This window comes from Cystoisospora suis (genome assembly GCF_002600585.1).
Source record: "Cystoisospora suis strain Wien I chromosome Unknown contig_2084, whole genome shotgun sequence".
In the NCBI taxonomy this organism is placed as follows: domain Eukaryota; phylum Apicomplexa; class Conoidasida; order Eucoccidiorida; family Sarcocystidae; genus Cystoisospora; species Cystoisospora suis.
In genome coordinates this window covers 1-24,106 of record NW_027154883.1, presented here as the reverse complement: position 1 = coordinate 24,106, position 24,106 = coordinate 1, and the positions used below count along the sequence as shown (strand labels likewise).

Sequence of the window (24,106 nt, the reverse complement as noted above, 5' to 3'; positions counted from 1 at the left end):
CCACGCTTGCAGGTGGCGAAGGCAGACGAGAGCGACGCTGCCGCTGCTTGATCTCGGATGTAATTCTACTCGCACTGCAGTACAGGTCGGTCCAGTTCGGCTTTCTTAGGACGACGTTTTCACAGTAGTATAAGAAGCTACCTACAGTTTCCAGGTGAAACTTCTTCCTGTACAAGAAAGTGTCGAACACCAGGTCACTAGAAAGCATCGGTCGGCCCGGAGAAAGCAGAATAGACGAACAGAAAGTTGCTTTCAACAGAAGCAGCACGCGGTGTTGATATCAACCCCTCACTGCTACAGCCGCAGGTCCTGGGATCAATCTTCGTGATTGGGATGCCTGTTTGTACCGTGGCGACGCCGGAGATATGACGACCTTGTCCCGCCTGTCGCATCTGGTTCTGCCCACCAGTAACCAAACAACCGCTAAGCCTCGCGACAGAGGCAACGCACAGACATTAGGAAACAAAGACTGTATTGAAGAAGGCCTCCTCGGATTTCGGGGCAAACCGAGAAGAAATCAGACCTTGGAGGCTGGAGCGAGGGCTAGCGGCTCGCTCGGAGTCGAGCCTAGCCACCGTGGTCTAATTGTCCGCTCCCGTGTACGCACAGTCTGACCGCCGCGCGCGAGAAGGGTAGTCCGAGTAGAAAAACGCAGAACGGCGCAAGGAACGACTGAAGGGGATAGAACAAGATATTACGTGTCACGCTGCTCTCCCTGGCTTTTCTGGCCTTTGCCTCACTTGTACACCCGTGCATGCGGAGACTCTACGTTGGCAGATAATTATTTGCTCCGCTCATCTCCTCTTCCTTCTTCTTGAACATGAGTGACCTCCTTCGCTGAAGGCCTGCAGGTTCGCGCAATGTGTCAGATTCAGCTTCGCGAAAAGAAGGGTTCTGCCCAGGTGACGATCCATGTGAATCTTCTATCTATATGTGTTTTTTTTCTTTGGAGGCCGACTGCGACAGCGATCAAGGAGTTACCGTACACAGTTCTTAGCCACAGCAGCCAAGAAAGAATGAGATCCACAAGAGATGAGGAATCCGCCTCTGACAGAGACTAAGCATGCATCCATCGCAGGTGCATCGAGGACGGGAAGTAATCATGTCAAGGTAGTAAAGTGCCGTTCACGGTTTGGGGTTTGCCAGGAATCTGGGAGACCGGTGAAGGTTCGTGTCGCGACCGACTACCACACAGCGACCCGCCCTTTTTAGCAGTCCGTGCGCAAGTCAGCTCGGGTGGGAGTTAATCTCATGCTTCCTGCCGGTCCTATGCAAGGAGTTCGCGGGGCCTCCACCAGGCTTCAGAATGCCGAAGCACTGCTGCGGTGCCTCTCCCGTTCTAACCCTCGTACCGGCTGGGTGTAGGCCATTGTAACCGCCGGGTGGCATTCTATGACCAAAGCATGACACCGGCAATTCTTTGACCAAACCATGATACCGAGAGGAACGGTTTTCAGTCGGGACCGAGTGGCGGAGACAGGACAACCTGGCGGTTGCCGGTGTTCGCGGTGAGGGATGCGAGTGACCCGGGCNNGGTCATCGAGGGAGCGAGATGCCGAAGCACGCGGCTGTCCGGCGACGCCGGCCCTACAGCCTGGGGTGCTCGTTTCCCGCCTGGGGTTGGGCAAAGAAGGGGGCTTGAAACACTCCGTGACCCACTGCACACGGCGATACTGGACAGAACAGCTAACTCCCGCCCCTTCTCTGGGCGACAGGCGCTCCGAAATCACTTTTTGCTGGGCGGCCAAGGCCACGAGCTTCTCATCTGCAGCCCCGCCAAGTTTTCTCTCGAGTAACCCTTTTGTTTTTCCCGGCCGCAGATAGCCACAGCTGGAAGTCTCCTCCGCGTGGCAAAGGACGGAGGCACGCAGTTCATAGCTGCAGACGCCGTGACCTGCTCTGTTCTAAAACTGTCGGCGAAACAATTCTCGTCCGGTGGACGTAGCAACTGAAGAGGGACGGTTTGGAGTGCATGGGTAAGGGGACTGAACTGAAAAGCGTTTGTCTGGCCCTTTGGAGATTAGTTCTGTCCCCAGCTGTCTCCAGAGAGCCGGTCTCCCAGGACGAGGCAGCTTTGAGACCATAGGGTGCAGATTTGGTGAGCGCCTGTCAGCTGATCGATGAGGTCGCTCATCTCCTCGCTGCACACGTGTAATAGGGGCTTTCCATGATGCGGAGTGCATGCCTGCACACCACCCGACAACCAGTACTCAGAACGAGCAATGACAGTGAAGGCGCCGGTGAAAAGAACAGCTAAGCACAAAATTTAACGGAGAGAAGAGTGGCAAAACTGCTTCCCCAGTCTGATCGTGTGCAAAAAGAGCGGACACGGGGGCGCTTCCACCCGTGAGGAGCGTACGACGCAATAGAAAACGCACCAGGAAAAAACTCTTTTCCCCTCGACTGCTGCTAGAGACTGCCATGAGGGACCGTGACTCTGCAAACTCTTGTACATGTTCGGGACATCCCTATCCGCTCACGTCACAGAAGTGCTGCATTCCAGTGAACTGCGTTGGTGCGACAAGATGCGCACTGCTGTCACCCGCAAATCGGTCATGCCCTTCACCGGTCACACAGCTTCGTGACTCGTGATCAGCTACGTTGGTAGCCACAAGTTAACAGCTAGCCCAGGAACGAGGAGCTCAGAGGACACTTGGAGCAGGTGCCCATCCAAACGTCGATTCGCCCAAAGGGCCTAGACATTCAAGTGTCTTCTCCCTTGAGACTTTTGCATATTTTCCATACTTTTCATACTCCTCCGTGAAGATCTGCTCACCCGATTTCTAGCACACTCCTTCCTTCTTTTTCTCTGCCGGTTCTCTACGTAGTGTGGACAGGAAAAGGACCGAGTCAAAGAAGTTATGTCTCTCCGGATCCTCACTGTTATCATTGTGGGAAGGATGGAAGCTGAGGTAATTGACTCAGGCAGAAGGAGGTGCTAGACTGCTCACCAACACTGGGGAAGTTGAAGCTACTCCTGGTCCTCTTGCTCGACGACTGCCCCGGGCCCGTCTCGAAGACTCTTCAACGGGTTGCGAGCCGTGAGATGTAGGTGGCGCTATTATCGTGGCGACTCGCCCGGCAGCTCCGTCAGTGATTCGCTCCACGTCAGCTCTGGCCATACACTCGACGGCTTTCTGGAGCAATGATACAGAGTGTTCAGGTCGGCACAGCACACGAAGCCATTTTGGCGTGCAGGGCGTACGCGCGAAGAACCCTTGCACCACTAAGCGAGGTAAGAGCAAGTTGCCAAGGTTGCTTGCACAAATGTGGAACTCGGTTTGGACAGGCCTGTCTCGGAGAAGATAACTTACTAAGAGGGGACGCGAACCCCAGCTGCAGTCTCTATTCCTCTGATTCCCTCTTCCAGAACTACTGCCAACTGAGGTGCCACTCTATGTGCACCTGTCCCGACACCAAGCTATCGCCGGGTCCCAGCTCATTCACGGTCGGGGGCAGCGGATTCAAGTGGTCAAAATGTGAGTTGTCTGAGATTCCTCGCCTGAGCAACACCCGCGTTCCACCCCTCAGCTTTCTGTCGCGTCCTACAAAAACACGGGATCTTACCAGGAAGCCTCCAACAGCTTGGTCCTGTAGCAACATGAGCAAGCCCACCTCGTTACTCGAGCGACGCTTTGCACTGGACGCGCACTCTCTGTCATTCCCGGGTTGCAGCATATCGAGCTTCATCAGTGTAGTTAACAGCCTGGTCTCCAGGACGCAAGCGTGCCGCCACCTGGCAGAGAGATGGGCTCTCTGGGAAAGCCGGGGTCCCGGGTGGTGGCGGGAAGGCCGCCACGTGTATGGCTGTTCGCGCCTATGCCGCGCCGACCCATGGCGTGAGGCGCTCGTCTCTTGGCTCGCCTGCCTCGTCCATTGCTTGACAAGAATGAAGTGCCGGAGTCCCTCGATTACGACTTGGGTCCTGAGCACGACTAGCGGGGCACCACACGCGGATCAACGAAGACACAGCTGCACGCCTCCTCCTGCACGAAGAGAGTTCATCAGAACGGAGCTTGAGTCCTTCTCAGGACCCCGGGAACCAAAGTAAAGTGACTGGTGGAAGGTGTGGGCCTGACTAGTTTCATTTATCTCGCTTCCATGCTCCGATCCTATTCATCCCGATGCAAGTCCAACGACCAGCTGCAGCCCGGCGCGGTGGGCGCTTCCGGTTGCCGATCAACACTCGGCATGAGCCCGTCCTTCGCCCGACATTACCAGGAATCCGCTCAGTGACTGTTCTACGGAGGTCGGGCAGCGCTCGCTGTTTTTGAAGTCTACAGTTACGGGGACGGGCCCAGCCTGCGTGTAGACATTGGAGTGGCTTTGAAACGGGAACAACCGCTGGCCACCAGGGCTGACGAGGCCGAGCAGGCCCTTGTGACATGACACACCTCCCCGAACCACACTGGGAGTGAACGCGAACGTAAACCTTAGATCACCACCCTAACACAACTCATAAACTGCGCTCTTCGAGAGTGGGAAAAGCCCAAGCAGCCTCAGACAGAGAGCAAATAGCTACAGGCCAGTCAGGGCATTGCAGAGTGGAAAATAACTGTTGCACGCCAACTGCCCCAGGATGTCGAGCCGGTATAGTTTCAGTGGAATCACGTTTGGCAAACATCGCTGCCTGAGAAGTGCCTGCCACTATGGCCAGGCTGCGCAAAAAGTGCTGCCAGGACTTTTTTACGTATTTCTTTGGTGGAGCGCGCCGCGAAAAAGCTGCTTGCTTGAGATTCCCGCAACAGCGTTCTGATTCTGTTGAGCGTCTCGTCCGCAGGGAGCGACCGAGTGGAAGTGCTACTGAAGAGGACGTTCCTGGCGAGATTTAAGTCAGCTGCATACCAGCCCCACAGAAAACAAGCGAGCAGTCAACGAGAGAAGGTGTGGGCCACGTCCCGCCAAATCCGCACAGATGGCTCGCTTCCTCTTCGTTAGCCCGCCTTACACCGCCCGCCAGAGTGACCCCTGAACTACTGGAAGTGAGGGCCAGCGGAAAACAATGCAAGTTGAGACCATATTCATTCGCCACGAGGGATTCAAAGGTGCTTAGCCGCGGCTGAAGAGGCTCCCTTTTCAAACTGGTGACGATCCGCTAAGAAAGGCAAGTTGTAGACCTCATGCCATACGGCTGAGACCGGGTCACCAACGAAAAACACAAGAGGACGGAGGCTCCCGCGTAGCCTGCGAGAGAGCAAGCTGGGCGCTGGAAGTATGCAGTGTCGAGTCGGTGGACGGTGAGAACTTTGTAGCCGGAAGCGCCATACACACCTCAGAAATGTACCTGCGTTCCCGGATGGCTACGAGAGAGGAGGTTCGGGCAGCACCCCAGACACTTCGAGGGAAAAAGAATGCGCAAAGGCCACGCTGAAGGCAACAGCCTTCGCACCAGGGCCAGGGGTTCCTGACGTCACTAGTTCTTGGGGCTCACATATTAGTTCGCTGGCCTTTCTCCGAAGAACTGCGAGACCGCCAGCTTGTCCGGCCACTGGAAAAACCATCTGACTCATGATGAGGGTGCACTAACACGACTGCCGAGCATTCGGTGATACGTCTGCACGAAACAACGCGTGTTCTCTTTCGAGTAAGAGAGCAGCTCCACCGGCGGCGGGATCCTTTTGTCCTCGTAGACTGAAACACGAACCCCAGGCACATGCAGGCAATGTGACACTTTGCAGGTTCATTTGCGCGTGAAAGCAGCGGCGGTGGTCGGACATGTCGGGTACCCGGCCCACCCGTGCAACTAGTGACTTGTGCGGCCGTGGACTTTCACTGACACTTCGTAGGAGCGCAGGTGACAGTCACTTGGAGTAGCGTGCTATGAGGATTCCAGTCTAAACTGCTCTGACCTGTATTTCTGACTCTTGAACTACGTGACAAACACCGTCGCAGCTACTCACGCTGCCGAAGCCTTGCCTCAGTTGACCACCGTCCAGCAACAGCGAGCGAGGGGCACCCACACGCGGACCGCTCTTGCTGCTCGGGCCGCAGTCTGTGGCCAGAATGCCCGGTTTTCCGAGGCGGCATGCACCTTGTGTCTCACAACTTTCGCATCTGGCGATCAAGCTAGCGTCCTTAGACAAGAACCGCGAGTGGTCACACAGTCCGCACTGCAGGATTAACCTCGGAGATTACGCGGTGTCATTCTTTGCGCCCTACCCGACATCATTGCCGGCGGTTGCTACTCTGAAGAGGTGCCACCCGGACGCTGTTCCCTTGCCACCTCTGCGGGCTGGCCGTTCCAGCAGGTGAAAAATGAACTGTCGCACGCCTAGTAGTCGCCAGTGGAAATCACTGCAGCTACACGTCCACAGATTTGGTACGGTATTTCGCATGTATCAAGGTAACGCGGGAAGCCCGAAGACGCTCAACATGTCCCCAAAAGAAAGCAAAGGCAGATAGCCGCCCGAGCGTAACATGCAGAAATCTGGGTGTTTCCGGTTCAGGGTTCGCAACAGTGAACAGCACCGTTCACGTCCCCTTACTCATGACCTACAGTGTCCCACGAGAGTGTTGCATGGACTACGCCAGGTGAGTTGCTCAAGATCTGAGTTTTGAAGTTGAGGGAGCAAGGGCTCCTCTTGACTCAGTTAGTACAGCGTCCAGTTGTGGTTGCCAACCACAGGAAACGTAAAGGGTTCTCCGTTCCATTCACAAAGACTCTAGATCAACTTCCCACGTCGATCCTAAATTGACCCAGAGTTAAGCTCCGAGACCCTACATCTGTTAGACTCCGTCACAACTACCGAAGATCATAAAGTTGAAGAAACGCTTCGCAAGGCACGGGGCCGACAAACGACAGACAGATTCAAATTTCTCTTCGATACCGAGAAGGCCGCAGGACGCACTGTGCCTGCAGTTTGCAGCTGCGAAATTAAAAAACTATAGTCTTCTTCATCCGCACTTTGCTGCCTTTACCCGAATCACAACCTGGCAAGCGCAGAATGGGGAGACATGATTATTGACAATAAAGTCGTGGCAGAATGGTACACTCAACTACAACGAAGGAAAAACAGCGTACAACTCCGATCACGTCCCCGCTGCTGCGACAGCTGGGCCGACACGAGAGCGCCACAGCTGGTCGGGTCTCCTGTTGCCTTTCGAACACCCAGATCTTGCGTCGCCGTCCCGACCGAACAGGAATATCATGTCTCTGTGGCCATTCCTTATCCAGCAGTAAGCTGCTGCACGTTCTTTGCCAGCTCAGCAAGCGGCTGAATCGCCCACGCCCTACCCGCACCATCATCGCCAGCGGTTACAACACCCCAGAGGTCCTGTTGTGCACCATTCTTGCTAGCCTCCCCGACCTCCGTAAAAATATCTTGTATTTCCATGACAGCTCCTTCGTGAGCCGCCCAAACACATAAGTCGTCACCAGTCCGGACATCCAAAAGAATTACTCGGCCGTCTGTCGTACCAACACAGAAAACTGGAAGGCCTCCCGGGTGAGCTAAGATCTTAGTTACTCCCGCTTCCTCGTAAGCAGACATGTCCTCTTCAACGCTTGGATCTGATCTGTCGTCTGCTTCACTTTCCTTGACACCCACTCGAGTATCTCTTAGCTCGACGCTTGCCTTCTGAACTGACCTCCTCCGGGAAGCCTGGTTTCTTCGCGAGGGAAGGCTATTCACAGAAATGGAGTGCTTCACCGTTCTCCTCGCAATGTCCCAAACCAGCACGTATCCATCCAGTCCCCCAGTAACAAGCCAGTGTCGATTCTGAGCGTCCACATCCGCGCTCTCACTTCCTTCACTGGTCCCGCTTCTCGTTCTGCCGATGAGTTCTATCGCTTCGACCGAATGACCGCTGTGAGCCGCAGCACTGACTAAAACCTTCCCGCCGTTTTCGTGTAAAACAAGAATCCATCCATTCTCGTAGCCTACAGAGATGATGCGTTCTTCACCGGTGCTCCCTCCTACAGAAAATACGCGGAGACAAACAATGCCAGAAGGGCCTGCCCCCTCTTCGTCTTCATTCTGCTCAGCTGCTAAATTCCGAAGAGGTACATGCGCTCGTACAGTTGGATGAAGCGCCGCAGGCTCTCTGAGAGGATGCTGAAGTGAAAAAACCGCCTCCCCGTTTTTCGGGTTGAACGCGCTTAGAGTTCCATCTTCCCCGCCAACAAGACAGAGCTTTCCGTCCCCACTGTACGCGCATGAAGTCAGCGGAGCCGCGCCTACGAAGACAGACAGAGCCTGAGCAGTCGGCAGGGTATTCTTCCGAGCGGTGCCATCAGGCTTTCCCCTTGAACCATCTGACATGTCTTCCGGCTTTTGCCGCGCAAGCGATGCAGGAATCAGCCACACCCATGCTGTCCTATCCGCTGAGGCGGCAAGAAGAGCATACCCCCGCGGATGGAACACAGCGTCTGTGACATCTGCACTCGGACCCTTCAGTGTTTCCACGAGAGAGGTGGAGAAACGAATCTGAGGCGCCAGGACAGAAATGTGTTCTCCCGCCTCCTTCGTGGCCGACGCGGAAGGAGGCGATGAAGGTGCCGCTGAAGCACCGACATGCGATGACAAGCTGTCACCTCCACAATGAGAAGCAGTGTGCGGTGTGGATGAAACTCTGTAGACGCGAACATCTCCATCGAAACATCCGCACGCCACCAATGAACCATCAAAAGAGAAAGTAACAGAACTGATTGTATCTTTCCCTTCCGACAGGACAGAAGAGGGCTCTATGCTCACAGCCGCAGACGGAGATGCAGGACAACGTGCTATGCGTCCTAAGTCCGTCCGCTTCTCCCTTGCCGCGGGGCCGCGGATTGAACTGCCCTCGTCTCTGACTGGTTCGTGCTGACTGCCCTGAACTAATGGAGAGAAGGGCGGGTCACTTGCCGAGTGCTGCTGTGGTGGAACCCGCAACTGAAAGGGAGAAAACAAATAGAGTCTGCAGACATCATCACAAGAGCCCAGCGCAACTAAACAGCTTCCGCCGAACTTCTCCCTCGCGAGAAAAACGGACGAGCAGCATATCGAGTCGGTGGACCCCGAGAAAGTCAGACGCAGCCGCTTCTCCGCCTCTCCAATCAACTCGCGGGCTTCTGAAGAATTGGCCGATGGAGAAGGTACTGCAACAGCCGGGTCGACAAAAGTTCCATCGGGTGCCTCAATGACCCACCGGCATCCAGGCGGAGCCGCTGGCAGATCAAAATCCTCGTCTTCCTCTGACAGAAGCGATGTATCATCCCCGTCGCCTTCATGGCCGACTGGCCCGGGAGGCAGAAGCACATCTGCATCCACAGCCTCAGCTGATATATAAGAAGGGCCTGAGTGTGCATCAGAGAGGGAGGCAAATGGAGGAGAAAAGGAGCCAGGTTCCGACATGGTGAGCCGGGCGGCGAGATAAGCGACCCAAAGCAGCGGGACTGAAGAGTGGAAACTGGGAGGCCGAAGCGGGGGGAAGCCTCCGCACGACAGCCAGAAGCACATATGAATGGGAACTATGAGTGGGAGAACGGCGTCGGAAAGTTGTCGGACCGAACACTCTAAGGACCAAAGCAGACCGGAGCCACGGAATACAACAAAAATATCCTCCGCACAAGACTAAAGAACTCCTTGCCGCCTTCTCTCGTGCTTGCGATCACCAACGGTCTACACCGCTGACGGTTGTTTCCCCTTCGCCATACAGTTTGACTGCCCACAGCGCAACTAAGTACGAGTCCTTCCCCTTCTCCTCCTCTGTTCGAAAAGCCCCTCAGGGTACATCGAAGCCACGCGAAACACAGAAGCGTCGAGCAGAGTTCAACCGGCGCAACTTGCGGCAAGGAGCAGTCCGGCTAGAGAGTTTCTCATGTGCTCCCCTTTCTGAGGTTTCCCCTGACCTGCCTGGCGGCTCTGTTCTCCAAGCTCTGTACCGACAATCGATACAAAAGATAAACTAAGGAAACAAGAGGCTGGCCCCACGTGTCCAAACAGTCTGTGTCCCGCGCAAACCTGAAACGGTCCGCAAGCCACGACAGTTGAGAGAGAGAAGAAAGGTCGCAACTGAGTCCTTGTCACCGCAGTGCAGAACTCAGATTCAGTGGTAGCGACAAAATTTTGGAGCAGTTTAACCGACTTCGCCCGAAGCCGCAGCTGCTTAGCATGCTGTCCCAGTCGCGAGCTGAAGTGGCAGCGTGAGTGCGACACCGTTCTTACACCTTTTTTTCTTGTGGGCTGTCCGGCTTCTTTGTGTTTCTTGTCCGCGGGGGCCGTCTCTCCGGTCACTCCGAAACCATCTCTGGTGCTGAATAGTCGTAGCACGGACACAGCTAGTGCATGCGGAGACTGGTTCTTTAACTGTCTCGTCGATACTGAAAATATTCATGGGCCCTTCGAGTCCGCTGTTCAAGTAACAAGTCGCGTATTATGAAACAATTCTAAGGCCTGTTCACGTCCCGTTAGTCCATGCGAATCCCGTAGTTCTCTTGACTTCATGTAAGCGCCCGGCAGCGAGGCCGCAAAGTAGAAGCTGTGTGCTACGGACAACCCAGCATGAGGGGCAGGAGTTGGGGTGGCCTGCCTGCGAGTTCGACTCGCTGCGTATCCAGCCACAGTATCTGGCGGTTTGGCGATCCCGGTTTCTCAGGGCTCAGCTACGGGTACCCGAGAGGCCTTGAGCAGCCGAGCTGCGTGGGGCGGCCGGGTGTGATGGGGAGTACACAAGTGGCTTTCATTTTCTTGGACTGCCCCAGGCTTATCCACAAAAGGTCTTTCGTGGGTCGTAGCGGGATTTTCTGTTAACGCTTGGAGGCCGGGTCAGCTAGAAACATCGTGCAAGCGGAGCGTGAATTTCCTGTGGACCCTCGGTGTTACAGACTCCAGCACCGACGTGTATACTCGTGGTGACACCTAGTACTAGACAAGCAAGTCAACAGGGCCGAACGTGGTGGAGGTCAAGTTTCAAATTGTTGTTGGCTGACGGCACCCAGCAAGGTTTCGGTTTCTCTCAGCGACCACACCAAGAAACGGAAGCCGTTGTTGCACTCTCATCGCTGACAGGTTGGGCCACCGTTGCGGAGAATGTAATCTACAGGTTGCCACCAGGTTACCGTGCCGGTGACCACGCCGAGGAAGCATGCCAGCCGAGCGCAGCCCAGTCACTGACAAGGAACGAATTCTTCTGCATTCCTTCACGCACAGCTTCGCCTCAAACCATCTCCTGAATGTCCCAGCGAAACGCAGGTGTAGGCAGGCTTCTTTTCTTCCTCTCGAGAGGGCCCCTGAGTTATCCCGGTTTCATCTATAGATGTGCGCATGGTGAGTCGCTGCCTTGGACTGGTTCCCCGCTGCGTAACGTGCCAGGCATTATTGGGCACTGCAGGGCGGCCTCCACACGGCTGCGTTCCGCTCCGAGGTGCCGTTCAAAATCCATTCAGCCTCAAGCAGAGGGAAAAGGCTCTTTGCTGAAGCGTTGCGCCGACATTTCTGATCGTCTGACAGCCTCTTCTGCGAACAGGGACTACACGTCAGATCTGAATGCAGACTTTGGGGCCAGAAACGATGCTGACGGTTGTAGAGTCTGCTTTTCTGCCGTTCAGAGCGAAAGCATGCTTTAGATAACAGTCTTTAGTCTCTGCGTCCCAGCTAAAAAATAGACACATTATCTTCTTTTTACAAAGCTCTTGACACTCTTTGGCGCTCTGCACGGTGCCGTCGGCGCGCTTGTCGATGTTAAATCCCGAGTAGTCGACGCCTATTTCGTAGCAAGCTGAACAAACCGGCGCAAGTCAGCAGGAGCGTGGCCTGCCCTCCCACCAAAAAGAAGTCGTGCAGCGGTGCGTCTCTGAGCTGCTAGACTGTGATAATCATATCCTAACGCTGCCGTGACACCCCAATCATACCCTAAGGCTGCCGTGCTGGGCGGCCACGAGACTACCTCATTGTTTTCTCACCGGTCTCAGCATCGCCTCCCGCGCAGTCCTTAGAGCCAGATATGACGCCGCGGGTCGACTGGTCGGCTTTCCTGCCGTTCAGTGCGGATGCACTCTTCAGATAGCAATTTTTAGCTTCGGAGACCCAACTGAAGTAGAAGCAGTCTTCTCTTCGACGACACATCAGCTGGCAGTCTCTCGCAGTGGGGACATTGCCCTTCTCGAGCTTGTCGACGTCGTATCCCGTGTAGTCGACGCCAATCTCAAGACATGCTGAGACAGGCAAAAATGTCCCTGGCACGGCACTTTATTCACTTGGAAACCCCCCGCAAGTTGCGCATACAGGCCTAGATGTTTATGCCAACCGCGGCGGGGTGATTGTGGAAGTCATTGGCGGTCTGGCTGAGTGTGTATGGGCCGAGTCACGTCACTCGCAAAATCTGGAGTACCAACTTACATGTTGGGATCTGCGCGCTGTTCGCTCCGCAATCACGCGGGCCCGAGACTATTCCAGTGGTCGTTGAGTCTGATCGTCTTCCGTTCAAAGCAGACGCGCTCTTGAGGTAGCAATTCTTTGTCTCCCGGACCCAGCTAAAGTAGAAGCAATCTCTTCTCCGCCGGCAGATCAGCTGGCACGCGCGGGCGGTGGCTACGTTGCCGCACTCGAGCTTGGCGACGTCGTAGCCGGCGTAGTCGACGTTGTTTTCAAAGCATACTAAGGGGACAGCACACACTACGGCAAAACACGACTCGGGTCGAAGGGGCACTACGGCAGGAAATCTCACCTTGCGCTGAAGAGCAGCAAAGCGCAAGCGTTTACATTTTTCTATCCGGAACTAACGCGAAGAGATGACTGATCGCGGTGACCGGCTGTCGAGTCCACATCTCTGGCAAACCAGAGAAAACGCTCACATGCTCTCGGTTGCGCATCGCTCGCCTCGCAAACTTTGGGGCCGGAGATCATTCCGATAGTCGTCGAGTCAGACTTCTTTGCATCGGCTGCAGAGGCGCTCTTGAGGTAGCAGTTCTTTGACTCTTGAACCCAGCTGAAGAAGGAACAGTCTGCGTGCTGCTGACAGAGCAGTTGGCATGCCCATGCTCCCGGTACTTTTCCGCTCTCCGACTTATCGACGTCGAACCCCTCGTAATCGACATCGCGCTCGAAGCAAGCTGCAGTCGTAGATCGCGTACACAGAAGGGAGTCTTAGGGGTGATGGTAACAGGACTTAGAACGAGCAGTAGCCCTCAACCGCTAAGGCACTGAGAAGAGAAGTGCGCTCGGTGCGGCGACCCACATGATGATTCCTCGAGATCAGAATCACTGCAGAACCTTGCGCCCGATACCACACCAGCAGTAGTCGAATCCTGTCGCCGGCCTAGCTGGGCAAAAAGCCCTTTCAGATAGCAGTTTTTCGAGGCAGCAACCCAGGTGAAGTAAAAGCAGTCGTTGCTCTGCTGGCAGACCGCCTGACAGTCTTCAGCGGACTCAATAAGGCCGCCCTCAATCTTTTCCAAGTCCGATCCAATGTAGTCAACGCCAGCCTCAAAACAGCCTGGTTTGAGCACAGCACACACAAGTTCCTATTCTCAGGTGGTTCCGGAACCCGAGACCTGCGCAACAAAGCACTACGCTCGTGAATCCTGGTGGAAGCTCGCGGACGCAACTCACTTGCTGACCCGGCTGCCTGGGCGGCGCTGACCAGCTCCACGCTCCTGTAAAAAAATTGGAAGAAAACGAGAGACGTTTGAGTGTCCGGGATCGCCGGTAAGCGTCTGATCTCCACTCTCAGCAAACTGACTTTCGCAATACACATACCACTCCGGCAACAGGATCTCGACTGCTACCCGGGCTAGTTGCCCGAAGAGGACGAGGATCGTGAGCTTGGTGCTTCGCGCCATCCTTCGGAGGTTTGGGTGGTCGGAGCCGGACTGATGAACACTTGAGCTATGTTTGTCACCGCAGACTCGGGGAAGAGACTTTGCCCCCGCAGCAACAGCACGTTTGACCAAATGGTCTGCCGCATAGACAAGCACGCCGCATTCCTCACTGGTGGTGACTCCACAGTTGAGCAAAAGGAAGAAAAAAGCTAATTCCTGGCAAGTAACCGAACGTGATGACATGAAACGGCAGAACGGCAACCCGGCTCTGACGCCGTTGCCGGCTGCGCAGGTGCCTTTTTTATCGAGGCTCCGGGACCAGCCTATCGGTATCGTGCGGCGCCTGTCTCTTCGGGGTCCATGAAACCGTCCGGAGGACTTTTTTCCCACTCTATCCGTTCGTGGGACACTGCGTTCAGCTAGGACCTCCGACGGACACTGTCTTTTTGAGTTTTCGGTAGGATGCGATCCTGCGCCACCAGCTGTGTCCAGTGCCTTTGTGCTATTCAGGGTAACACAGGAAGCGGCACTTCGCTACCTTGGGCTAGACGTCAGGTGCGGCAACGGTGTGAAGTATGGCCCACGTCTTGGCCCTGTTAGATCCGCTTAGAGCCGGATAGCGGGCTGATCTGACCTTTCAGAAGGGGCTGGCGCGAGACGCTGGAGTGGACCACGTACTCCACTCTTCCACAATTTCTCGTCTATTGCTCCGAAATTTACCCATGTGCTACTTGAGCGAGCTGGGGCACTGGCCCGGGAGCCCTGCCCGTCACCTGGTTACGCCTAAGAATGAGTCGCCTCGCTTCACTCTTCTAGGTCTCAGGTTGGCGAGCCTTCTCGAAGGTTTTGGCAAATATGGGAGAGGTAACGCAACTTCCTGACGAGAACTTCAGGCCATGCAGACGGGCTGCCGGACCCTGCCCCCTTCCCGTAATACCCTTTTGCTTGACGCCATGACTTTCGCGTCTGCGCATTTCAATTTGGCAGACCGGCGCCTTACAGCCAGTAGGAGGTAAGCTGGTTGAGGCGGGGAGAGCGGTCTCGAACCACGCCTATAGCAAGGACTTTTTCCAGAACTGGAGAACTCCTGAAGCTCGTAGACCTCCGCGCCCCTGGCTCACAAAAAGTACCAGACATCGTGCTATGAGTTACCCAGCATGCTGAGCGTCGGGCCTCGACAGATAATTCAGAACCTTCGTCCGCTCCCATTGTGCCTCCACTACAGGTGAATGGATCCTTCCCTTCCTTCTTCTCTTACTCTTCCTTCTAGTAGATAAAATCACTATGGTACGTACTCGCCGTCGCCTGAGTCTGCTTGCGAAAAAGAGATCGGACTTCGGTACACACTGCCACTGACACAGTGACATACCAACACCCCCGGCCACCAATCTCCCTGAAATGTGGGTTTGCGTACACACGAGACACAACATTCCTCGCTAAAAATACTGGAACAGTGTCTCCTCGGAGTGACGCCCCGGTTGCGGGGTTCCTAAACTTCTAGGCCCCTGATTTGCAGCCAGGTCTCTGCACACCCTTGTAAGCACCCGCTGGCCCGGCGTCTTTCGTGAGAAACAGTCGTCTCGGTTACTCTGTTTTTCTGCTCGTGCATTGTTTATGGGAACTTCCTTCTCCTCACTTCGGCTAGGGGCAGAAGAAGGCCTCTATGGTGATTACCTCTGTCACTACGAGAGAAAAAAAGCTAAAGCTTTCAGCCCGGCTCAGGGCAGCCGCAAAGCTGAAAATGCTGCGAGAACGCGGCGCGGCCCACCTGATAAAGACCTGGCCGACGCCACCTAAAATACCGACGGAGCCGCGGTGCTGTCAACCAGACAGCTGAGTTGACTTCACAACTGTCCTCTCGCCGACGACATTACTTACGGGGCAGCAACCCCACACACCGACGGTTCTTCCGTAGTGGGTGCCGCTGTCGTCTTGTCTGAGTCATTCTGGCAGAGCCGCTTCCATCTCTGGTGTTGCACCGCGATCAACACCGGTGTGTTGCGGACTTCTAAAATCACGGGCTCTGGATCGAAATACGGTAAAAATCATTGACGGGGGAATACTGGGAGTTGGCTGGTCCGGATATGAGGACATACACAAGTGGACACGCCTGCGACGATTCTTCTACAGCACCTGTCTTCGTCTGAGAAAAGCGCTGGGAATACTGTCTGCGCCGGAACACAACTGAGGTGTAGACACAACTTCTCTCCCGGGACGGACAGCCGTAAGAGGGAAAAATCACGCTGATCGCTAGCAGAAATTATTGCATGAACCCAAGCAGTGTTTGGCTCGGTTATGCAGGTTGGAGACAGATCTTATTGCTGTGTGGGTCGAACTACAAACAGCACAGCAACCATCCGGTAGGCAGCACGGGTATCTCTTGTCTCCCGCAACGCTTTTTCGCAGCGACTCAACAGCTTTCTGCTACGCGTTAGATTCCTTCTTTCATGGATTTTTCGGTTGTGTCGGCGTGGCCACATTGCCGGTCTTCGGTCTTTCTGCATAGGCAGGTGTTCATCAGAAGCTCCCGAGTCGCTGTCCCCTGCGCTGCGATGTCTTGTAGGTAGTCTTGTCTCCTCACCGGAAGGTGGCCTCCTTTCGAGTACGTACCTTTGCCTTCGGGCTTCCACTTCATCTCTTGAAGAATTACCGCTTTTTCTTTTTTCCCTTGCCACGCGGCAAGGAGGCGTTTCCGTCTCTTGGTATCCGGCTGTTGCTGTCGATGCAGCCGTTCGTGCGCAGCCCCTTTTCCAGGGTGTATTGTAACTGTCTCCACTAGTACGTCCTGTCCTTTCGTATTCTGCCGTCGGCCATCATCAAAAACGACCCTCGCTGTTTCAACAACGAGAAGATCATGTAGGAGTAACGGGCACACGCAATCCGTGTCTCCCCTCTCTCGATCCTTTTTATGCGTATATACAGATGTTTCCCGACGGCACCCGACGAGAAAATGCGGGTGCCTCCCTCGGCGTCGAAATCTCGTCTATGCGGGCCCAGCTGTACCCACCTATTGTCTTCAGCTTTCCGTCTTGTTGTCGCCTGTCTCCTCGCGTCTCTTCTCTCCTCGTCGGGCTCGCCATCCTCTTTCCAGTCTTCAGGAGAACAACCGGAGTCACCCGCAGACTCTGCTTGGCCACTCCGACAGCCCTTCTCAACCCGCTGGTTTACGAAAGCCGGGGTTTTCCCTTTATTTCCCGCTGCTTTACTTTTCTCGGAGAGTTTCCCCACTTCGTCGCCCACTGTGCCACTAAATGCAGCTCAGGCGCTTTTTCGGCGTGTTTTTTCTATGGGGGTTCCCCCGGTTATGGCTGAGGAACTAGAAGACGATATCTTGCCAGAAGAAGGTATCCGGGATGAGGAGGACGGTATCATCGTAGATGACAGCGCTTTTGAAGAGGGAGAAGACGATGTCCTGCTTATGCAACCAGCAGCAACGGCATCAGGGACCACCAATGAACGGGGGGGGAAAACCAGACGCAACACCAAAACTCCCCCGCCAGGACCCGGAGACGAGGGATCATCTCCTGCACAGACACCAGAAACGGAAAAGAAAGGTCACCAGGCAGCTCTTTTCGATAGGCATGCGGCCGCCAGCGACCTACAAAACAGACTCCGACAAGCTATTAAGAAGTTTCCCAAGGGTTCTTCTGCTGGGCCAGGTGATCTTCCTGGCTTGCTCTATCTTGAAATGTTTCAGGGTAGACCCCTTGAGAGTGGGAGATGGGTCCCTAGTGCTGACCCGAAGTTCCAAGGTGAGCTACACGTCAGAGGTGGGGCCTCCGTCGTCTGTCTAGCGAGACTTCCCGACTTAAAAGAGAATTCTCTTTGCCGTGAAAGAGCGTACACAGGCGAACTGAGCTTTTTTTCGAGCGCGAATGTGCCTCGCGACGCGAAGAACGCATCAGCGGGAGTAAGTGACAGTAGCTCTCAACTCTTCAGGCTCTCGAAAACTCTGCAGAAAACTGCAGTACTTTACCTGCGCAGCTCCTGTCTGGTGTGTGCATCGCCAATACATGGCGGCGTCGGGGGGCGCGTGACGCTGATGTGTGTAATCCAGGAACCTGCACCGGAGTTCTTGCTTTTTACTGCTAGATAAGCAGATGCTACGGACTCGCGAGACGATGTCTGAAAGGTTGTTAGCTTGAGGTTCTTCGCGTACGTCTCTCGTCGCTTGCTTTTCTCTGTTCCTCCGGCAGGTCGCTGGAATGTCGAGGCTAGAGAAGAAAATGTGCTGGAAGGTGACCAAGGACTTCTGATGGTCGACAGCGTACGTCCGCACTGCGTTCTCTTTTAGCCAGATACTGTGGCGTGTTTCCCTCGTTTTTTCACTCGGGCCGTAGGATGTGTCACTTCGAGGGTCCACTGCCGCAGCCCCGATCCCTTACTGCACCTAGCCTTCTACCTATATTTCCCTTGTCGCGCGCAGATATTCCAAAAAGCGGAATCTTCCTCTGTCTGTAAATCGCTTTGGACCTGAGGAAGGGGTTCGCAAGGTCTGTTTCGTGCTCACACAGAAGAGTAATTCGTTATCAGAAGAATTTGGAAGGCAGAGTAGGAACCTGCTGTTCGCCCAAGAAACTGAGCCCAGTTTTATCCCCTCTGTCTCTCTTCTCGCACACATCATTCTCCATACAGCCTCACCCGCAACAGCATTCATCTCCCGGGAACCTTACCTCCATACATCAAAACACTCGAGTGTACAGAATTCAGAAGGGGTGAGATCTAATCTAGCCCCCGCCGTCCTCACACCGAATTTATCAGCTGAGGCGAAGTTGTCTCCCTCACCGTCGACCACACTGCTGCTTTTGTTGCAAATATACAGTGCACACTGTATGCCCTTCGCAGTGTCTTCACCTGAGGAGGCGCCCTTTTGCTGGGCATCTGTCGCAGTCGGTGTCTGAGGCTGTGCCTTCCTTTTCTGCTTTGCTCCCGGCTTTATCGAATGGCGCTTGTGTACTCGGGCAGCTGACTGAAACTATTTCAGGTGGTGTGGCAGCTCACTCGTTCCCAAAAATAGCATTTTCTACCCCCTCGCCCCGCGTCTCAAGTCACTGTGTGTGAGTAGCAGCATCCGTGGTGGGAATCCTTCAGATGAATCGTGGCTTTGTTCTGCTGTTTTCTTGACATGTTGCAGCTGAAACACCACGGGATTTGTACTAGGCTGCCGAAGCCAATTGCAGACACACGCGGCAAAGACTTCGTGTTTCAGTACGAGGTGTCTCAGACACGCCCTCTCTCGTGTGGAGGAAGTTACCTGAAGTTGTTGAACCTCCCCGGAGAGAAAGACCTTAGCTCCTTCAATCATTTGACAGATTATATCATCATGTTCGGGCCGGATCAATGTCAGGAGGCGAACAAGATTCATTTCATTTTCAAGCTGCAAAACCCAGTAACCGGGGAATGGTGCGCCGAGACAAATATAAGGAAGGGACGAACTTTCATTGACGTACTTGGATCTCCTTCTTCCTATAGACAGTCTGCCGTTAATGTGCGCTACTGTGTAAGAAGCAAACGCAGATCGTACAAGCGGATCGAGAAATGGTATGCGCTGCTGTAGTTCTTTGCATTTCTCTGTCCTTTCTGCTTGACTACAGGACTGAACATCAGCTTGTTAGCCCCCCTAAGCTGCCTCTCTCTCCTTTGACGACTCTCCTGACGCTATGGATAAAGTCAGACGACACCTTTGAGATTCAAGTGAATCACGCTCCTGTTCGATCTGTAAGGACGGGGGCGAGATGTCTTATCCCTCCCAGCCGCGGGTGACACCACTTATCCTTGTTGGTGTATTGCCAAAGCTTCGCTCTTGTGCGACCAGGAAGCAAGTCGCGGAGATCCGCTTATACTTGGCCCAATATAGCTCGGTACTTTACCCCTCTCGTCTCGTAACTCTGCTAGCTAACCTCCGCCAATCCTGTTTCCGTTCATAAGGCTTTTCCTGTCAAACACTTTGTACGACCGTGTGCGTGTCTCCCTCTCTATGCGTTTGAACTTTGCTGTCCTTACCGCTCCTGTGTCCCAATTGCTAGCTAAAACCCCACATTTCTACGGACTTTCCTGTTCTTTCCAGGGCTCTTTACTCACAGATATGCATCCTCCTCTTCAGCCTCCTGAGACTCTTCAGGCAACCACTGGGATTTCTGTTGGCGAACAGCCTTCCCGGAGAGTGACAACGGTTCGTCTTTTTCAAAGGAAAGTTAGACTACGAAATTGATAGCTCTTTCTCTCGCTTTCCGCACATGCGACGGAAGTGTATCTGCACACTTCTGCCTATGCATAGGACTTGTCTATATGTTGAATATTACAGCGGTACTTGTGTGTCTCGATCTTCACGAGGAAAACTCCCTCTGTAATATCCAGAGAGATCCGTGATCTCATGAGAATGAAGGGATACAGTCGGCGTGAAGCGCTTTCTCTCTTAGTGTAAAGGAAATGTCTTCAGTAAGGACGCAGGGGTCTGATCTCGCCCAGAATGAGGACGCCTTGCTTGAAAGGTCTGGATGGATTTCCTCCTTAGTACACACGGGTTGCTGGCCGGTACGATGACTCCGTCTGTGGAGTGTAAGCTCTGGTTCGTCCATCGATGTGCGCACTTCTTTCAGAAAGGAGTGAAGAATCCATCATACTTCAAAGTCGAGGTAAGTCAGCCGGAGCCCGGGGTGGCAGCTTGCCTCCGGCAGAGAAACGACTGTGTAGCGCCACTTTCAAACACACAAATCCACAACGGGGTCAAAAAAGTGGGTACGGCGGGGAAGACACGAACTCAAACGCGTGGCTAGTAAGCCTCATGTCGACCGTGTATAGCCTAGAGGTCGTCGTTCGCGTTCGTATATATAGGATCGGAGATTCTTCAACTTGTCAGTCGACATGGGGCACTCGCTGTCTCCCGTAGCTCAGCTAAGCTACCGACTACACAGTCCGAACAGGTGGTTTTGCATACACCATCGGCAAGCATTCGAGGTATACGCTTACCTTCCGAGTAGGTCACCCGTTATCACTTCCTGTCTCATTGAGATGAATTTCACGGTTCCGTATACAGAGTCTTTCTCTGGGACTGCCAAGCACAGCCGACAGCCGCGTCGAGTCCCTCATGTTCGTTTTGTTTCTGATCCTGCAAACGAGCGGTTGCCTCAGGAACCTCACCGACTGCGGGGAATCAATGCGATCGGAATGGAGCTGTGGACTGTAGAAGGAGGCACAGCGTTCGATAATCTTCTTATTGCCGACAATATCCAAGCAGCAAAGCTGTTCGCCAAGACAACCTTCGACGTAAGAGCCATGCAGCCTGAGTGGTGGATTTGGATATTCGGCAGACTGTGAGACAGTGTTCCTCACCTAGCTTTGTAGTTCATCTACTTGGAAACACGCGTCCTTCCGGGGACACCACGGGTGCCGCCTTTATCTGTCATGGTCGGGGTGTCTAAACTAACTTTCGAGCTGCCGAGACGCAAGACATGATCTTTAGAATTGTTGAGAAAAGTGCTGGTCTCCTCAGAACCGGACCAGCTTCCCGCCGCCTGTTTCGGCAGTCTAGCCGTCGGACGTGATAAGCCGGATGGCACGGGTGGTGTGGAGAACGTGGGCATGCGAGTGACGCCATTACCCCCAGGACCGTTATCCCAGATAGGTGGGCGTCCGGATTTTCATGAAAAACGGATCTCACAAGCTTTGCTGTATCCTTGATGCTGATACGACTTGGTATCTGCCTACCACCTAGCAAATACATTCGGTACCTTAGCATCCGGTGGATACTGTCAGCGGAGTGTAGGTCTGGTCTTCAGCAGAACAAGATAATAATGATGGTTGGTCGCCATCAATACCACGTACTGCATACGTAAAGCCGCGGCTGACTTCGAGAAGTGCATCATACCGCTACGTGCCCTGTAACATGTTCCTTGTTTAATGTATCAGACATATATAACTGTGTCTCGTCGTATACATACCATGGGACTGTGCTGACACTACACTGTCGTGTACATCGTTTTATTTTATGGCAGAAGCTGAGTGTGAAAGTGCTTTCCAAGCCCGCATATACATGTATTCCTTCCGCCATACTAGCAGATGACTCTGCTGGATTCGTGCCCAGGTTCGCGCAGAGCTTGAAGAAGTCATGCACAAGGAATTGAATGCTGTTCGCGAGAAATGGCACGCCGAGTACCTCGAGAAGCATCGCCAGGAGGAAGAGGAGACAGGGGAAGAAAAGAAGCGCATGGAATCGATGAGTATCGTCGGTTTACTGGGGATATGGCTTCGATACTTCCTTTCGATCTGCATCTCCTCGCCCTTTTCCTGTTCAGCTGCTGTCGCAGCTATAGCGTACGTCGTCGAGCCTTTTCTATCAACTCTTACACTCGAATGAGGGTCACTATAACTTTCTCAGTACACAGAGACTCTGCAAGTCCAGTGTCGGTACCGCTGTTGGAAGTACACAGTCTAACGCTATGGCGGTAAAGGGAAATCTTCTGTTGGCAAATCTCATCGCGTTTATTCCTGAAGCCCGTCACACGCAGTTTCCTGTTTTCGGAGCGGCGGAGTACAGCTCTCTCTCTCTTCTCTCTTTAAATATGCTCTTTTCCCCGTAGGTTTGGGTAATCTCTCTGCAGGATGCGCGAGTGTCTATCGTCATGTGGTATAGCATGCTCTCTACCGGTGAATGACACAGGGTAGCGATGTGAGCCGCCAAGTACCCGTGCAGGTCATTGCCAGGTCCTGCCCGCGCTGCAGGCTGTTCCGGGTTACTATGGATGGCAAAGCCTCTTTCTTGAGCCTGAAATTGCCATGGCAGCTTTTCGACTGCAAGTACAAGCAAGTGTTAGATGTGTGTGCGATCTACACAGTTTGTACCTACGTCTATGAGTAGGTATCGTTGCAGGTTAACGTCGGGTCTTGCTCCGCTACGGAGCAAAGAAATTGGCGTTGTGTTCGTACCCAAAAGGCAGGTTCCTAGGAGCGCAGCCAAGAGTAGGGATCAATAACTAAGCTAAACATGTTAATCTCGTTAACTGCTCCGTTCTACCTGTGTATATGTCTTCGCAGATCCCTTTTGCTTATCTTACTCCGAGGAAGACAGGCCCGAGGTGCCCCCTGGAGTTCGATGGCTAAGAAAGACGGCGCGACTGAGGCGACGAAGAACCCTGAAGCATCACAGGGACAGGTGTCTTTCACAAAAAAGGAGAAACGCAACGACACAAATCAGGCAACAAAAGGGGGTTTGACATGTGGTAGAGACAGTGGAGAAACTCGTCATAGGGGGGAGAGAAAACAAACAGACAAGTAACTAAGGAAAACGCTTCTGGGGACGACGATAGCACACAACTACGGACCTAGCAAGTGCACCCTTGGAGTAGCTCTCGGAACCGAGAGGGCTCAACTATCAAACACCCGGTGTAGGGAGTCAGAATAGCTGAGGAAAGAACTGAGAGGTAAAGAAAGGCCAAGTAACACTTTTCCTAGAAACACAGCTCAACTCTCGCTGTATCTAGCCGTCTTCCAGTTAAAAGTCTGGCCTCTGGCAAGACGGCTGTTCTCTGGATGTATCGGTCTCTGTCGACACAGCCGAGAGGCTGCTCAGGGGAGAGTACACCAAGGGTAGACAACAGCATTTCGAAGCTAGCAGGTGGAAGGTGCCCATGGTTGAACCCATCCGAAGATCTTGAGATTGCAGCAGATAGAGACTTGTGTAGGCAGAACAGCGGCTACTAGCGGTCCGGGGTGTCTTCACTACTCGACGCTTGTCCAGCGTTTGGCAGAGTAGCTGTGTGAGCCCATTCTGGACTAAGCATACGTTAGCTCGCCTGTCTGGGGTACGCGAAACAGTTGCGACGCCGCAGGAGCATCCCGGCGCGCTTTTTTGTGATGAGCATACTCCAGTCTATCTTGAATGACCACTGACATGCTGTTGAGATATCCTGCGGTTTGTACGCTTGAAGCAAACGTGTTAACAGCAGCGGGGACGACGAGGGCGGCAGTCAGGGGTTCTTTTGCGACTCCTATGAGCGGAGGTTCACCAGAGAAAGTCATGTGTACCGGGCACGGAGGCACGCATTCGTGCCTGGTCGTCAGTGAGGTGCTATCAGCCTGTCTAGAACCGTTTCCAGAGCACCTCACCGGCTGTAGGCATATGAATGGTCTTTTCAAGCGCCCGCACATACTCGGTGTTTTGCCTTCCGTTCTCATGACGGCCGTTTTACCACATGAGAATTTCTCTACATGCAGCAACCCGCTCAGTCACAGGACCACGGGTAGCTTTCCGGGTAGAAGTCTGTCTAAAAGCCCACGACTTCTTGCAAGAAAGCGAACCGAGCACGACAGGCGAGTCAGCGTACACACTAGCTGCACTACAGTCCATCTACTGGTGCTACGCTTCCCCCG

The 24,106-nt window shown here is 53.9% G+C and overlaps 4 protein-coding genes across 4 annotated transcripts; 1 reads left to right on the top strand and 3 right to left on the bottom strand.

Annotated features, from left to right (window-relative positions):
* Positions 1-2,020: 2,020 nt before the first annotated feature.
* CSUI_004470 (uncharacterized protein) lies at positions 2,021-3,924 on the bottom strand (the record flags this gene model as incomplete). The annotated part of the gene is made up of 2 exons (XM_068064661.1): positions 2,021-2,185; positions 3,568-3,924. Coding segments are annotated over 2 exons (522 nt in total), but the record flags the coding sequence as incomplete, so codon positions are not given.
* A 2,574-nt stretch (positions 3,925-6,498) lies between these two features.
* Positions 6,499-10,209, bottom strand: CSUI_004469 (wd g-beta repeat-containing protein). The gene has a single exon (XM_068064660.1). It carries the CDS (start codon positions 9,435-9,437, stop codon positions 7,167-7,169), a length of 2,271 nt encoding a protein of 756 aa, XP_067923362.1. The 5' UTR covers positions 9,438-10,209; the 3' UTR covers positions 6,499-7,166.
* Positions 10,210-11,455: 1,246 nt separating this feature from the next.
* CSUI_004468 (pan domain protein) lies at positions 11,456-14,875 on the bottom strand (the record flags this gene model as incomplete). The annotated part of the gene is given in 8 exon segments (XM_068064659.1): positions 11,456-11,697; positions 11,882-12,133; positions 12,318-12,575; positions 12,773-13,030; positions 13,156-13,413; positions 13,530-13,573; positions 14,739-14,850; positions 14,869-14,875. 8 exon segments carry the CDS (start codon positions 14,873-14,875, stop codon positions 11,456-11,458), a joined length of 1,431 nt encoding a protein of 476 aa, XP_067923361.1.
* A 1,151-nt stretch (positions 14,876-16,026) lies between these two features.
* Positions 16,027-23,576, top strand: CSUI_004467 (calreticulin family protein). Its single transcript, XM_068064658.1, has 9 exons — positions 16,027-17,490; positions 17,935-18,005; positions 18,873-19,141; positions 19,333-19,456; positions 19,806-19,910; positions 20,338-20,373; positions 20,870-21,004; positions 21,822-22,051; positions 22,772-23,576. The coding sequence occupies exons 1-9, from the start codon at positions 16,647-16,649 to the stop codon at positions 23,010-23,012; spliced, it is 2,055 nt and encodes a 684-aa protein (XP_067923360.1). The 5' UTR covers positions 16,027-16,646; the 3' UTR covers positions 23,013-23,576.
* The last annotated feature ends 530 nt before the right edge of the window (positions 23,577-24,106 follow it).

Excerpts from the sequence above, each read along its gene's own strand:
- CSUI_004469 (XM_068064660.1), bottom strand. The coding sequence starts at position 9,437 with ATGTGCTTCTGGCTGTCGTGCGGAGGCTTCCCCCCGCTTCGGCCTCCC.
- CSUI_004467 (XM_068064658.1), top strand. The coding sequence starts at position 16,647 with ATGCGTATATACAGATGTTTCCCGACGGCACCCGACGAGAAAATGCGG. Across the intron at positions 19,142-19,332 it reads AACCCAGTAACCGGGGAATG|GACTGAACATCAGCTTGTTA; the intron begins GTGCGCCGAGAC and ends GCTTGACTACAG. Across the intron at positions 19,911-20,337 it reads CTTCCCGGAGAGTGACAACG|AAAGGAGTGAAGAATCCATC; the intron begins GTTCGTCTTTTT and ends CACTTCTTTCAG.